At 39.4% G+C, this 16,167-nt stretch overlaps 1 protein-coding gene across 1 annotated transcript in view; it reads right to left on the reverse strand.

Moving 5' to 3' along the window:
- The window catches only part of KIAA1549, a 143,063-nt gene that overhangs the window by 52,828 nt on the left and 74,068 nt on the right, over positions 1-16,167 (reverse strand). The window contains exons 3-6 of the mRNA XM_082279621.1: positions 15,361-15,449; positions 9,523-9,700; positions 7,867-7,994; positions 6,267-6,450 (exon numbers count right to left, since the gene is read on the reverse strand). Coding sequence (XP_082135747.1) covers positions 6,267-6,450; positions 7,867-7,994; positions 9,523-9,700; positions 15,361-15,449 — 579 coding nt within the window. The remainder of the gene's footprint in view (positions 1-6,266; positions 6,451-7,866; positions 7,995-9,522; positions 9,701-15,360; positions 15,450-16,167) is intronic.

The raw sequence follows: 16,167 nt of genomic DNA on the forward strand, positions 1-16,167 counted from the left end.
AAAAAGGAATGGTCTTAACTTTCTCAAAATATTTAATCCAGATGCAGTTTGCTAAGCATTATACAAAGGTTAATTTTTAAACCATTGCATGGACAGAAAGAATGCAGCACGTAACAATTAAATGACCTGGCCCATGCTGGATCAATTTAGAATAAAGACGTTTAGAGCTGCGGAATAGTTTGCCACTATGCCACGTTTCAGAGAAGTAGAAAACTAAAGTTTTTCTAATTTAATGGTGCAAGAATTTGTAGACAAGCTGTCCTCTGTCAGTGTACCAAAAAGCTGATTCTTTTGCCCCTTAAAACACTTAAGAAATTTTTTGTTAAGGCTAAAAAAAAGAGCCATTAGTTACATTTTACCTTTTATTTTCACAGATTTATAACTAACTCCTATTGGGGGAAAAAAAAAAAGAAAATTTGGTTATTCCACCTTTATTTCAATAATAGCACTACGAGCTTCAAGATGACCACCTGGTTGGTAGTCTGTGACTTACTATTCAGAAGGGTATTAGAAAATGGTCCTTTTTTTCTGAACAGGAAACACTGGCCCTCTATACAAGTGATCAGGATGCACTCAATTTCCAAAATTCTCAGACAAGCAAGAAGCACTTCAGAGTCCACTTAAACACACCCATTCATTTTTGGCATCCTGCTACTTGAGTCTTCTGATTATAGCTTTGAGACTGAAATTCTATTTACTCTAGTCATGCAATTGTTTACTTCAATTTAGAAATGGAAGCTGGAAAAAAAAAAGCATAAACTAAACTGAAAACTAATTCTGTTGTTTTCCAAAGCATGGAAAGAGCATGATAAGGAAATCAAAAACCTTCCAGAGACCATAATGCTTTGAACTGCTAGCAGTTCTGAGTTTGTTCTTCTTTTAACCCAAAATCATGTTTTGCTTCAATACTTAATGTGCTCTTCACACTTTTTCTAATTAGTACTTGAAAATGATTTAATTCATGCAAATTGCTGGGTGACTATTCATTTAAACTTTTCACGGAATTAATGCAACTTAAAAATAAACCAACTTGAGCAGAAAATCTTGACATTGAAAAGGAAGATGCACTGTGATTGCTGCCAGCTAAGGCTAGGTTCTAAAACCTGACAAAGAATGCTGAAAATTGTCAGAAGTCAGCAAATCCCAGTTCCAACTCTTATACCACAGGTCACTCCAGTGTCTCACTGACACACGTGGCCAGATCTTGAGCTCATCTGGAGTCTCAGCACTGCAGCAAGATCATATTTGCAAGATTTCTAATGTCCTCTGGAACTAACAATTATAAACAGCACTGACTGATTGTTATTCTGAGGGGGAAGTTGGATAGACAAAATGCAATTATTAGCTAGATTGCAGCTGGTCTGCTAACGACTCTGGATGCATTAATGAAGTAGATGCTGGCATCATTAGAAGATTCTAACACGCAGCCCTGGAGCACCACACCGTGTAACAGCATCGATTCGATGCTGAATGAAAAGGGAAAGGGTCACCTGGTCACCCAGAGACCTACTGACAGCAGGCTAAAGCACATCACTCAGGCAGCATGGCCACTGCCAGATGCTCCAAGGATCTCTGACTGTCTCCTACAGATGTGTGGGACCACGCAGGATGGAACCAGTATCATGCAGACCGTTCTTATTTCTGATAAATGAAGAACGGTACTTGAAAGCATGGAGGGAATGCAGTATTTGGAACAAGAAGGCATTAACTGGAAAGTAAGGTTCATGCAAATACTGGGGAGTGGGCAACAGCAACACACCGTGTCCGTTTAAAATCTGCTCCAAAATCAAGCCAGGAAAAAATTGTCAAATATCTCTGCAGTCCTTGGACCATATACAACTTCATCTTTATCCTCCTATTGGCCTTGCAACATCTCCAAGACAGCCAAAATAGATGACATGCATCAAAATGCTACTTAGCATTGAAAAAATACCAAGTCCCAAGGCAACTCTCTCTACCCAAAGTCCTAATAAAAACAAAGAGCTTTATTCAGGGTAAGTTCATGAAGGCAAATATTGCCCATCTACTCCACAGCTAGCCTTTGCTTGTCCTCTGAGAAATTTACCAGCCATAAAGAGATACCAAATATCTAAGTTCCTATTATTTTTAATGAACTAGCATCCAAACCCTGTGATTAGACTTGGTTTTCTTTCTACTGACATGCAGGTCATGACCATTTAACCAATTTACAACCTGAAATATGAGCTATAAGGTGGACAATGAAAAATAAGCATAGGAAAGGTATAAACTGGACATTTGAATAGAAACATGTTGCTGAAGTCACCTAGAAGTCTTGTGAGGAAAGAAGAAAGTCTGGAACTTTCCAGGTTTGGCCATTTTGACTGCCCTATTCCTGCAAAGAACAGTCCAAATCTGTCAAACAACTTTCACTCCTGATCCTGACTCTACATGAGTGGGGAAAAAACTGACAAAGAATTCCTGGTGTTAACGATGTACTGCACAGGGACAAACCACACAGTTAAAAGTATAAGCAGGACATATTATCTGTGTGAATAAAAACAGTGAGAGGACAGTGTGCGCAAGGTAGTGTAAAGTGAACAACTGGCATGGAGCAAATACATTCATTCGAACAAGGCTCATGTTTGGGATTCTGATGTCACGGTCTCAATGTTGAGATACGTAAGTAGCTCTTCCTGGGCATGATCAACTTCAACGCCCAAGCTGGGGGTTGAGCCCTGACACTCAGCTCACCTACAAATCATTTCTTCAGATGTAACTACAAAACTTATAAAATCATACACAGAGTCCTTAAGGGATAAAGAAAAGTCACCACACCCAGAGTATTAATTGTTAGCATGCCTGATAACTAAGGCACAAATGGCACAGAACAGTATGGTGTTGAGCTTTTGATGGGATACCCTTCCTTCTCGGACCAGGGTAAGAGAGCAGAGGAGGCTGCTGTTCTGCTAAGTTCTTTATTTCATAGTCTCACAGCTTTCTTGAAGGCAGAGTTCGAAGGGGGTTACATGATAAAGCCAAGCAGCAACAGCAGCAGCAGGCAAAACCAGCTTCTTCTATATGTTCTATATGCTCCATATATAATTTTTTTTTCTTACAGAAGTGTGGATTATATTTGTTAACTGACCAATAAGATTAACACATGATTCTAGTTTTCTTTTCTGAACCTATCCTGGTCTAATTCTAACAGTCATAAGCCTTACATAAGTGTTACATAGGTATTATACAGATTTGGGTATACAGCTTTTATCAGCCCTTATTGTTTATGTGAACACCCTATCTAAAAAATGTGAACAGTGTAATTCTATCTATATTTTGTCTAAAGTAAAGTATTCTGTGAAAAGGTAACACTGTTGCAGTAAAAACTGTGTTTAAGGTCTCTGCTACAGCTTTTTAATGTTTAAGGCACTTAGCATATATTTCTACTAAAAGTTAAAAATCCATATTTCTGTTTCACTGGTGTAGCTTCATGTATCTCAGCTTGTCTAACGGTTTTAATTCAGCCCCTGTACTTTGGCTTCTCTCTGGGCCTGAGTCCAGAGGAGCTTTCACTCCAACAGTATGGCATGGAACATTTCATATTTACACATAAACACTAACGTACATAGATTGTTTACATGTAAATATCCAACACTCCTAGAAAAAGTCACACTGAAAGCAGAGGGGTACGTATTTATTTGCACAGACTAAAGCAGCAGCTATATCAATCTAAGGTGTTGTAACACCTTCCCTGCTACAGCTGCTCTGTAGAGCAAGGCAAAGCATGAAAGCAAAGTCCAGAGCCTAGAAAACAAAAACATTTAGGCATCTCCCTGGCAAAGTAGCTTTGAGGATCTGGCTGTTGGTCACCCTCAACAGACTGTTGAATAAGGTATTTCAAGAAGGATCTGCCCAATGCTGCTGAGCCTTTGGACAGCATTTTTGGCTCTGAATACTGAACATCTAAAACCCTTAGGCTCAAAATACAGTCACAGCAGCAGTGTCAAAAACTGTAGAAACAGCTAAAAATAACTGGCTGTGGTTGTCTCACTGATAAAAGCATTTGAACTACATTCGTCATTTCTGTGCTCGCTGACAGAAGGACCCGCAGCTCTAGCAATCTGAGAAACTATGTTCACTTTGCCAACTTATCAAATAGCACCACAGCTGGTATTCCAGAACAGTGCCTACAGCACCTACTGGGACCAAACTAGACCAGTTCAAACCCAAATGTGCTGTCCTGCAATGGGCTCAATCTATAGTAAATATGAGTTCCTCTAACAGCAAGCAAGTCCAACACTGACAGGATGTTCCTTAATTTAGGACACCTTACCCACCAAATTCTCATGTTTTCTACATTGCAATCTTTGGGAAGATCTCATAGTTCCTAAAAATCCTGACCTCTTCACTCATCCTACTTTACTTGGCTTTCTAACTGACATGTGAGTGACCACAGGGCTCCACTGGCACTGGCCTGGAATCATCCCCACTGACCAGGCACTGTGCACGGAGAGCTCCTGATACAAGCATTAAGGAAATTTCAAATTTCTTAAGTACCACCAGGAAAGAAAAATACAATCATCAAATTGTTTGGTTTGGAAGGGACCTCAAGGTCATCTAGTTCCAACCCCGAGGAGAACCATGTACATGCATGTTTAACAGGAATGTTTTCCCCTATGACCAGCCTCTCTTTCAGGATACACCAGCCTTGGTAGAAATTCTGTTATCACTTAATCGCACTGTAGCTCCATTGCACAATCCAGAAGATGGATTCTCTACAAGGGGCAACCTACAAATGCACTACAAATATAATTTCAGAATATGTGGACAAAACTAAAAGCTGTAAGAGCTGATGTACTACATCACAGGAAAAAAAAGCACCCCTCAACACCAAAAATATTACCAGAGATTAAAAGCTACCTAAAATCAAGGGCAAATGTGTAAAAGAGATGACACAGAGTAAAGAGAAGCGTCTTTCAAGCAATTGACGCCAAGACCAACATTTAATTTGAATTCAGTGAGCCATAAAGACCATAGCCCACAACATGAGATGTTCTGTGGCTTCAGAGGGTAAAACGAAATGCTAGTCATCTATGGACAGGGATTCTCAAAACTTTTGGTCCTGGCTCCACTAAATAGACCTACCACTGCATAGAGCTCACACTTCTATGTGAGACCAAATGAGAACAGAAATGCCAAAAGAAAATGAGTCAACAACCTCATACATTTTTTAATCGATTATGGGAGTAGAGGGATCAAAAATGCTCAAAAAAGTTAAAAACTTTTAAAAGTTAGTACGCCAATACTGCTTTGAGTAAATGGGGAAGTATACTGTGCAATCATCTTACCTAGATCAAAAGGTGCTAAGGAGAGCAACTTTTCTGTTGACAGTCACTCTGCAGTATTTGCACTGACATACACAACATCTGACACAGTGAGTTTTGCAATAAACATCTAGTGGAAAATCAGGCCTAGTAGTAGTAGCTGGTGTTCATTTCACAGTTGTGTATCTCTACGACTCACAGAAATAACTCCGAAAAAGCAAATTAAAAAGAAGAAATGGGGCACTAATGGACTGAGTCAGTAACACCCACCAGCAGGGGAAGGCAAGTACTATTCTCTCATGATCTTGCTTATGTTCCTGAATCATCTGAAAAATCTAACCAAATATAAGTTGGCAATGCTGAGTGTCAAGAAGGCTCGGTTATGCAGGCAGCTCCCATTCATCTACGTTTAGGATGACAGTGGTCTGAAAAAAATGGCTTGCCATGGAAATGTACATAAAAAGTGAAAAAGGTACTACCTTGAAACATACCAGACTATATGGACAAACTAATTCACATGATATGGGCAAATACCAGTCTATGTAGCCAGTGTCCCAGACTTTCTAGAAGTCAGAGACACAGTTAAGTGCAGCACAATCCTGAAAGCAGTAAACCCTGCTGAGAATTAGCAAAGGCCTCTGTAGACATAACGAGACAGACACACCTTGGACTGCACTTCACAACAATACTGATCTGAGTGATTTTCTTTTTTCTTTAATCTGGACTAAGGCCAATAGACTAATGAAACCAGGTTAAGCACAGCTGACCCAGCACAAAAGGAAACTGTGATGACAAATGCAGCAAGTTGCTGTTAACACCAAAATGTGAGCAGAAAGGGGCGTAGAATTGCTCTGCAGAACTCAGGATGCAAGTTGGATACTTGAAGTTGCATTATCACTTATGCACAAAATTACTCTAGAATTGTAGAGAGGGAAGATACTAGACAAAAGTATTTTGCAGTATTGGGTAACAGCAAATACTCACGTTCAGCAATCTGCAGCACAGGAAAGCCCAGATAGAAGCTGAATTCCACCACGGACAAGTTTCTGAGCTGCTCGCTGACTTCAGACCCATTTAGAAAACCGTATTTATCTCGGATGGCAAAAACAATGCTCACAGGGCCCTGTCGAAATGCCACCCCAGGCCTGCTCAGAGTTATATTCAGTATCTGAAAAGACAGTATTGAAGCAGGGTCAGCAAAATCAAATCACTGCCATTTCCATCCTTTCCCTGACAGACTTTTTTTTTTTTTTCCCCCCTCTAATATGAAGAGGGGGGCAATTCACATCAAGACAGAGGAACATCTGATCCAGATTGGCTCAGCCAGCTGAGTCTCCAAAGAGGCAAAGCTAACTTCAAAGAGTTATTCTTTAAGGTCAGTCATAATCCAGAATGATCTGAAAGCTAGAGCCCAGAAAATGATGGGAAAAAAACACCTAGCAAGGCAGTCAGCAAAATAAATCTAGTCATAAACCTTAGATGAATGCCAAACTGCATGGAACAGAAGAAAAGGATTGATTATGGTAAAAAAAAGTTCTGAAAATGGATGTTCTCTTGGTTAAAATCTCCTGCACCATGCACACCCAAAACCCACCAACAGTTAGAAGCCTTTTTGTGGCACCGATACACACAGCACCTGTGTCCACGTAGATAAACTCTTCTGGAAAATAAGAAGTATTTAAAGTAAGTTGGCTAAGCTGATAGTCCAAGGAATTGTTTTGCATGTTCTGTCTTCAGTCTATGCAGTGACGCTGTGTCATTGTGTTTAAAGTTCTGAGCACTTTTCTATATGTACTACATAGTGCCTTAGGTACAATAAAATTCATGCCATTTTTCTTCCTGATTTTATTTTAGGGTACCACAGATGGGTATTTATGGTGTCAGTTAAACAACGTAATAAAATTTTTACTGATTTTGGTATTACAACGAAGTTAGATTAAATTTAAGAATTCAAACAGAAGAGGGAATTGGTCTCATTAAATTGAATTACTGACTTTCCAGGGAGTTCTAAGCTCTGCTGTGGGATTCAGTGCTCTGCACATGTGCAATACCTTTCATGTGTGAAGTTCCAGCAGCAGCTGTCACAGACATCATATACTGTGAGTATTTCTAGACCTCAGAAGCAACTAGCATGTTTGCTCACATGATGGCAGGATCATGTAACTCCTATATTCCCTAACAGGGTCTCCAGCAGGGCAATGAGACCTGAAAGTTTTCTTCCAACAAAAACTTTATATCAACACCTTACTCTTTTATAATAAACTGTGATGGGAGTGACTTTGGTAAGGGTTGGAATAGTTTTTATTTGAGAAATTATAAACCCTATCATATTCAGTAATATCAATCATCATCTTGGATCATTTTTCAAAAAGTTTGTAAACAGAGGGATGCATGGTGCCATATTATTTTGTAGGGGGGAAAAACCAACTGATCTCATGACAAAGCCTCATAGTTCTACATGACCTAGAGACTGCAAGTGACAGTCAGTGAAGACCTAACTCATTTTACTGTCTGGATGAAACATGGGACAAGCAAAGGTGAGGGGGGAAAAAGGGACAGACACAAAACATGCTCATCCTCTTACCTGCACAGTGAAGTTGTAGAACTCCTGGTGTTTGTTCACCTCCAGGAATGCCATTGTCAGCCCTCTCTCAATGCGCTGGCTGAAGTTACAGAACCCAATATCCACGTTTCGAGGTACAAACTGAAGTACTGAAAGGAAAGGGCAAACATTATTCCTACAGAAAAGTATTTCCACGAGAGAGAACAAAACAAGCAACAGAATTCACAGGGCTATCATTTTCTTCTTCCATGAAGCTCACGACACATTCAGTGAAACACCAGATAAAAATACATGAAAAATACATTTTGTGTTGCTGCAGTAAATTCTCTACTCACTAATATTGGTTGCAGCAGCAATTAGATTTCTGAAACATACTAGTGACAAAATATCTCTGTTTCCTCTTGCATACTAGGAGACCTTCACGATATACATGTGGCTAACTTCACCTGACTTGACCACTGAATTGGCCACACTGAAATCCTTAATACCCAACCAAGCCACGAAAATCTTCAGGAAAAAAAAGCAACAGATCTCTCTTTCTTGTAGCCTGAAATACAGTATTTAGCTTATCTAAAAGACTACCTGTTGGATCCATTAATGCACATTAGTATTGGTCTAGTACTTGCAAAAACACTTAGTAAGCTACCTGTTAAATTTAGATACAGACATCTTTAAGTTCAGAAGAGAGAACGAAAGAGCACAAGATAGAAAGAGTAAGTTTAGAGGAATGTGATCAGGCACACACACCTGAACTACGTGCACACCCGTGGATTTCCAGATATAGTCTTAACCAAAGAAATGCTACGGTTAGCTTACAGACCCTAACAGCAATGTTATACAAGGTTCAGAACTGAAAAATACACCTACTGTCTATCTATATAACCACATAAAGCAGTGGAAAAGACATCACACCTGCACAGTTAAAGTGATGTCTTGCCATACAATTATTAACAGAGAATAAACAACACACAAAACGTTCCTGAACAAAAGTACCATGTTGACATTTATTAACTCCGCTTGTATGCTAAGTCCCTGTCACTACCTCATTACACAGTCAACCAACCAGGTAGGTAGCTTTATCATGCAAACAGGGCCCAAAGAAGATTTTAAATGACAACACTGACTCTCAAAATCTATTACATGAGTACTATTTTGCTTTAGATTATTAGCAGTTATAAACTTTGCATAAACCGCTGCAATACAGCGGCCATGGAAAACTGAATACTACATAAGCAATCTTCCTGTTCATGTCACGTGTGAGCCATCAATCCTCCTGCTCACCAATTCTCCTACATCACAACAACACAAAAAAGGCAGCTTTTAATATAAATTTAATCTGAAATTGACACAAGCATTACAAAGTAGCTGCACTGTGATTTTATGAATAAATGTTTCATAGATTTTTTTTTCTCTTCTCACCTTTAGAAGCAAGAAAAAGAGCACACCTATTTTACAATGTACCAAAAAAAAAAAAATCCTGAAAAAAATAATGAAGTGATGGGGTTAACTGTTTACAATTTATGACCTCTCCACCATGGACCTGTAAATTATGGCATTAACAACAAGAATTAAGATTCACAGCAGAACACAGGGTTTTGACTCAAGCTTGCATCACAAGTGAAGAAGTGTGAATCAGTACAAAGCTACCTTTTCCCCTCTGTGTCAGGAAGAACTCACCTGTCTGAACTTGGAACCTGTTGTCTGGCACAGTGAAAGAAGGATGCAGTGAGAGGATCATGGGGGCCTCACCACGAAGAAGACTGCTGTTCATAAGCACATTTATGACAGCTATTGCCGTGTAAACAAAGGGACCGGATGTCACCAAGAAAGCAAATTTGGGGGAAGCTTTATAAACCTGCAAAAAAAGAAAAAAAATCAGAAATTAAAAAAACCCAAACACGTCAATGTTAGATTTGGCAACGTTTTAGACCTACACAGCCTCACGCAGTTCAAAGCCACCTCGTCAAGAGGTAGGAAAATGCAATCTTTATTTTTCAAAGAGCAGCAGAAGCACAAACACAAGTGCTGTGCCTTGCAGCCTCTGCTCTAGTGCATCAGAGAGGCAACTCCCCTGTGCCAGGTGCACCTACTGGAATCTCCAGTACAACACACCAATCTCACCACTTCTTGATTTATCACATCCCCACATATTAGCACTCCCCCTTGCCTACATTCCCCTGGTGTACATAACATTCCCCATACAAAATTCCTGTTTACTCACTGAACTGCCTGCATAGCCTCTGCATTTCAGTCATACACCACACAGTGAATACCTCCTATACCATTCATACGTGGCACGTATGCGGAGTAAAATACACATAACCAATGTTCTTTGGATATAATTTTCCACACTCAAGAAAACTTTCTTCCAGGGAACACTTCTATCTGCTTGTTTCAACAGTGACCACATTACAATTCTCCTCTTCCAATTCATGTCCTGACTTTGAGTCTTCTTAAAAACCCTGAGGAGCCTTAGACATCATGTAAAAGAAACAAGATTGCAAGTTAAATATAAACCTTGAACCATGCAGACACACTTACCCACCATTTCTCAGTCCCCTAAGTAAGAACAACCTGAAGGTTTTTATTTATTTGAACACAATGCAGTGTCTTCCCTCCTTCAGAGAAACCATCTCAATATTAAGAACACCTGTTCCCCCACCATTATTTTCTTCCTTTTTGGTTTACTCCCCCAGTTTGCTTTAATTGCTTGTGGCAGTCACACCTCAAAAGTATTTTGGGATGTGCAACATGATGGCCTCACAGATAAATAATGCAAACCAGAAACCCAGAGTTTCTGATGAATGTGGGCCTCTTAGCTGAAGGGATGCTAGCACCTTGCAGATGCTGTGCTGGTGAAGGGATATGTTAGGTAACTTCAGCTTCAGGATGAGCCTTACCGAAAAGCACAGTGCCACTTAAATTGTGACCCACATGTTCCTTATTGGTATTTCTGCTGTAAAGTGATGGCAACTGTTGTTGAGATGAGACAGCAAGCTCCTCTTTCCTGTCCTCTAAAAAGCATGCATTTCAGCGAGCTCATCTTCACCAGAAGAAACTACCTCAGCAGCAGAAGGAAATGAGAAAAATAATCTATATTGCTCATTATGCCTTTCCTTTTTCTTAGCCCACAAATACATGCAACATCCATCTTTTATTTTAAATGGATTTAGATCCATAAAACTCAAATTTGTTTGATATGAATAATGTGCACAACTCTTTTCAGCTCCTCTTATCTGAAATTTTATTCTTTTATCTCATGATGAAATAATCTCTGCAGCTTCAGTTTGTCAAATGGAAACAGCAGTTAAAATGGGTAACACATGCCAAAAGAAAGTTGCCCATTACTTGCAAATGAGACTATTTAAAAGGGAAGAAAAAGAGGAATTAGAATTACAAATCTCAGTGACAATTTGCTGGTGATTTCTAAAGCAATGTATGCTGAGGAAGAGAGGCCTACTGCAGCCAGCATATACTTATGCAATCGAGTTGGGTATTTCAGACACGAAAGCAAGCCTCTGATAACCAACTCAGCTGCCTCCATCTCTGACTGGCTGTGCTGCACCTCAGACATCAGGAGAGCAGCCTACCCTGGAATTAATTTTTTTGGCTCAACAGCTAACACTGGTTCCCTTCTGTGCTTCACTGCATCAGAAAAGCAACAGCAACTCCAGAATGGACATCCAAAATAAAAATCCACTTTTAACAGTAATTTTGAGGTAGGCAGATTAGAACCACGACAAGTCAAAACAATAGCTATTTCTGCTTGACATATTGCAGGGTTGTCTAGAATTAGCTCTCTTCAGCCTAATCCATATGACAGAAATAACAGACCCATGACAGCATGATGCTGTCTACAAGCTAATTCACAGAGAAATCTACAAAGCTATCTAGGATAGATGAGCACAGCTCATGACTCTGGACTCACGATTCATGAATGAGAATCGCTGCTTTCGGCACAGCTCTAATGGCTCACAAACCCAGCCATCCATCCAACCCTCTCTTGGAAGTTTCACCTCTACTGCCAGGACAGCTAGATGCTAACAAATTAGGTAGCTGAACCATCACATTTTAGAGTGTCACTAGTAAAGTACACAAGCACGGATTTCTTATATTAAAAGGTACACATTTTTTACTTTAAGCCTTGGGCCAGAAAGCCAGAGAAGCACACAGAACTCCATGTGCACTTTGGAGCCATTCCTGCTGCAAAAGCAGAAACCTTTAGTAGAAGCACAGAACTCCTAACACCACCTCGAGTTAAGCTATCCCTGCTCCAAAGTGCAATGACTAACCCAACTCTGCTGTTTCCAGAACACAACCTACCTCATTCCAAGCTACCCTCACAAGAGAAAGCACATCCAGTACAGGAAGTTTTTAAGCCTCAGTTCACTAGAGGCTAGAAGAGTGTTTAGGAAAAGCATCACTGTATCATTTCTCTGTCCCTTACGAGGTTTCTTAAGCATTTGCTAGTGATTATTGTCTGCTAAAATACTTGACCAGATGCACCTTTGCCACACCCTAAGCCATGCCTACACTCCACTGCATTATTTCTGGCAGAAAGCATCAACAACTGATTTCCTCACTACCACCTTATTAAGAATCCTATAAAAAGCCTGCAGAGGGTGTTTAACTTCCTGAAGACGGACTACAAAGGCTCACAGGTCTTAAAAATGAAAGAAAGCTTCTGCTTCTATGCACTTTAGATCTTAAGGCAACAGTTCTCACTGGTTTTACACATCTCCACGGTACCAGCCAGAACTTCAGCAGTGGTGAAGCGGCGATGAAGCCAGTGCAAGACCACAAGGTGGCATCTTTGAAAGAAGCGTTTACCTGGCAATGATGTGAACTCCTTACTTTGGAGGCAGAGTTCACTGATTTGGGATTACAGGAACTGGTAGGTCAAGGACACACCCCCAAAACCACATTAAATACAACAACAAAGTGGCTACGGTAAAAATGCTAAAATGCATGATAAAATTTCCAAGCACAAATGAGGCTGGCAAAAACCTGTTTCCTGTTGGCATGAACTTAATGGCACCAGGGGTCCTGGCAGTGAGTCACTGCCAACACTATTTTATTTCGCACCCCAGTGCAAGTCAAGTCAAGAGAACATTGTCTAACAGATCTTACCCAAGTGTCATAAGCTTTACCTTACAGAAAGTTGACTAAAATTACTCTTACTCAGACAATGGGGTCTTATTCTTTTGCAGATGCAATATGTTGAGACTAACTAGAAAAAAATCTGAAATTTTTCGTTATTCTCACTTTGCTGTAAAGATTTTTCTAGGGAAAAAACTGCCAAAAGTTTTTTTTCATTTGGCAGGATTCTGCCTCCTCTTTTTTCCACTTCAGCAACTCACTATGTTTGAAATAATAAAGCAGCAGACTAAAGCTTCAACTGAAAAAGTTGAGGGCAAAAAATGTTTTAATCCTCCTTTCACTGCTAAACTTGCTTCCTATTTAAAGTGAGCAGCAGTTATAGCCATCACTGCCATGGATTTTGTTTTTAAAGCATACATTACTATGAAGTTAAATTTAACTGGACTGTCTCCTGATTTACTGTACATTACATCACAGCAAGGGAACATCTGTGAGCTGTAATAAGAGACACAATAAAAAAGCAGCTTAGAGAAGTGCACTGCTTTACCATAACTTGCAAACACACACATTTTTTCTGGGTACTTTCAACACAACTGTTTGATTAATTAAGTTTAGTGAGATAGAGAAATTCTGTTTAAAATATTGCATTACATCACCACTCAACATGCTGCTATTATAGACAGCTCTTTTTCAAAATAACAGTTTTGTAAGTATTCCACAGTTAGAGGTGAAAACATATTTGCTAGTGATTATTTTTAGTGCATAACCCATATGATAGCAGCATTCTAGAATAGCAAGACTGATTCAGCTAAGATGTCTTTCCTTTTGATAAAAAAGATTTTTCAAAGAATGAAGCTGGACTAGTCGCATTATTTATAAAAACAGTTACTTCTGAGAAGCCTTAGGACTTCTTAAAAGCCTTCTCCCATTAAGAGCTTTACAAGGCAATAGTAGGCCTGAAAGGCAAGAAGTTAAAGGGAAAAAATATAAAGCAAGATATCAAATTTGTTCCAATTAGCCTTCAAACATTCAGCAACAGATTTTGTCTTACTGCTGTTAGTATTAAGAAGGTAAACACTCCTGTATTATTAAGCTCTGTAAGGTCACTGAAAATTAAGTGTGTTTCTATCATTATGAACATCTGACTTCTTGACTATTCCAGTTTGCACGAACTGAAGGTATAATTACAAACCAGTAGAAAAATCTCTTATATATAAAAAAATCTAAGTAGCTCATGAGCAGGTGTTGCTACAAGGACATAAACTACACATAATTTACAGAGGCAGCTAACTGTAGCTGAAGTTTGGCAGGAATTTATAACACTCCTATCTTGACTGAGTAGTAGAGATGTATCTCCTCAAACATCAGACAGAAGCTGTTTAATTAATTACCGAGTGCAGTGATCATGGGAGATGCCAAAGTTAAAGGCACCAAGCAATTCTGTGCATGGAGAAATGCAAGTTATGTTCAACAAACTGCTACTTGAGTTAACTACATAATGAAAATGAGATCACTAACTTAGAAAAGATCATTTGGTGCTGGGCTATGACAACTACATGAATACAGACATGCAAAACTGCAAGTGCAGCTGAACCTCATCTACACCAGTAATTCCATTTAAGTATTTCCTCACCACTGAAGTATCTGATTGTACAACAAGAGTGCCCCCAAACTACCCCTACAGTCTTTTCCTCTCAGACAGAGGGCTTGAGACAGAGGTGGAGAACAGAGCCTTTAACCCTTGTCTCAACTAGACCATCACTTGGAAGTTACAAAACAAAACTGAAATACTGTTCAAAGATGATTCCTTGAATATCAAAGCAGAGAAAGCTTTCAGAAAAACCCAAGAGTACAGCTATTCCTGTGAGGGGGGTAAGGACAGGAGTTACATCTACCTGAAGTCTCAGAAATAATATCTTACTATTGCACACCTGGATTTTTCCCCTGCCAAATCAGGCATTTGGGATTCCACCACCTCCCCTGCAAGTGTTGATGGTCTCACTTGTAACATAAAACAGCACAAGGCTGGGGAGAAGGTTTCATTTTGTTTAAAGTGCTAAGTATGTAATCAGCTAACAGAACAAACAGACCTGTTTAACAGGTATTCTGAAGGGTAAAAGTTCTTCAGTTTCAATTCACCAGCCAAAGGAGGTGAGCAGTAGAGTCTGGACACTTCTTGCTCACCTCTGGCAAAACCAAGAAAGGTCTGTCCTAGAAAATTATGGCATTCTAAAAGTAAAAAAGTTGACATCATGTTCACATTTTAAAAAAACACGACTAACATTTAAGTTAAAATAAAGCTGTCTCTAATACAATATCTATGGGCTGTTTGAATTACTGTTTTAGCTTGTGAACTAAACCCACTATTGTATTACATTGATCAAAGAGTACTTGTACACTCTTCATATCACTTACCTCTAGCTCTACTGATCTCCTGAACTGAACTCTGAGCACTTGTCTGATGGATTCACTGACATTTCGTAGAACAGCTCTTCGGGCCAGCACTAGAAATTAATGTCAGTCAGAAAATACACTTTAGCTTCATCTCTTGGGTTTTGATTCAAAGTTGCATTTTCAATTGTGCAGTGCATGAAAAAGCAGGCACAGAGATCAGCTGCATCAAACAGGTAAGATGAACAACAAGGACATGGGTAAAGGTGTGACTGTATCCCAGAAAGTGACTGTCTGTAAAGTTTAAGGAACTGTAAGTTTATTTCCTTTCTCTTGTTTTGCTTTTCCATAGCTAATGTCTTTAGCACTCTGATAAATGAAACTTTTAAAGAGCCACTGACGCATTCAAATGGGAAAGTAGCAGCATATTCGGTCTGACTTGTGAGTGAGCCTGCTATCACAACACAATTAAAAGTTTTGTAGGCAATGCATGGAATGCAGATAAGGTCAGAAAAAAGCCACAGAAAATATGCATCTACTTTTCTCTTAAATAAAAAGTAAACAAACATGACATTAATTAATGAAAGGGAAATCCACAGAGTAAGAAAGAGCTTTAAAATCCCCACATCCCAATGGATGTCATGTCTGTTACAGTCACACTTGACACAGTGACTGTGGGTTAAGCAAACAACTGGAAAGCATCATGTTGTCATCCTGCATTTACTTTCCATCAGTAACTTGCCTACAAAACTAGTCAAATTACACCTTTAGAAAAAGTCTTCCTCATCACTAGCATAGCTAGATCACCTGCATATCTGGAGGATGAGATTA

The sequence above is a fragment of the Coloeus monedula genome (assembly GCF_965178545.1).
Source record: "Coloeus monedula genome assembly, chromosome: 4".
Taxonomy (NCBI): domain Eukaryota; kingdom Metazoa; phylum Chordata; class Aves; order Passeriformes; family Corvidae; genus Coloeus; species Coloeus monedula.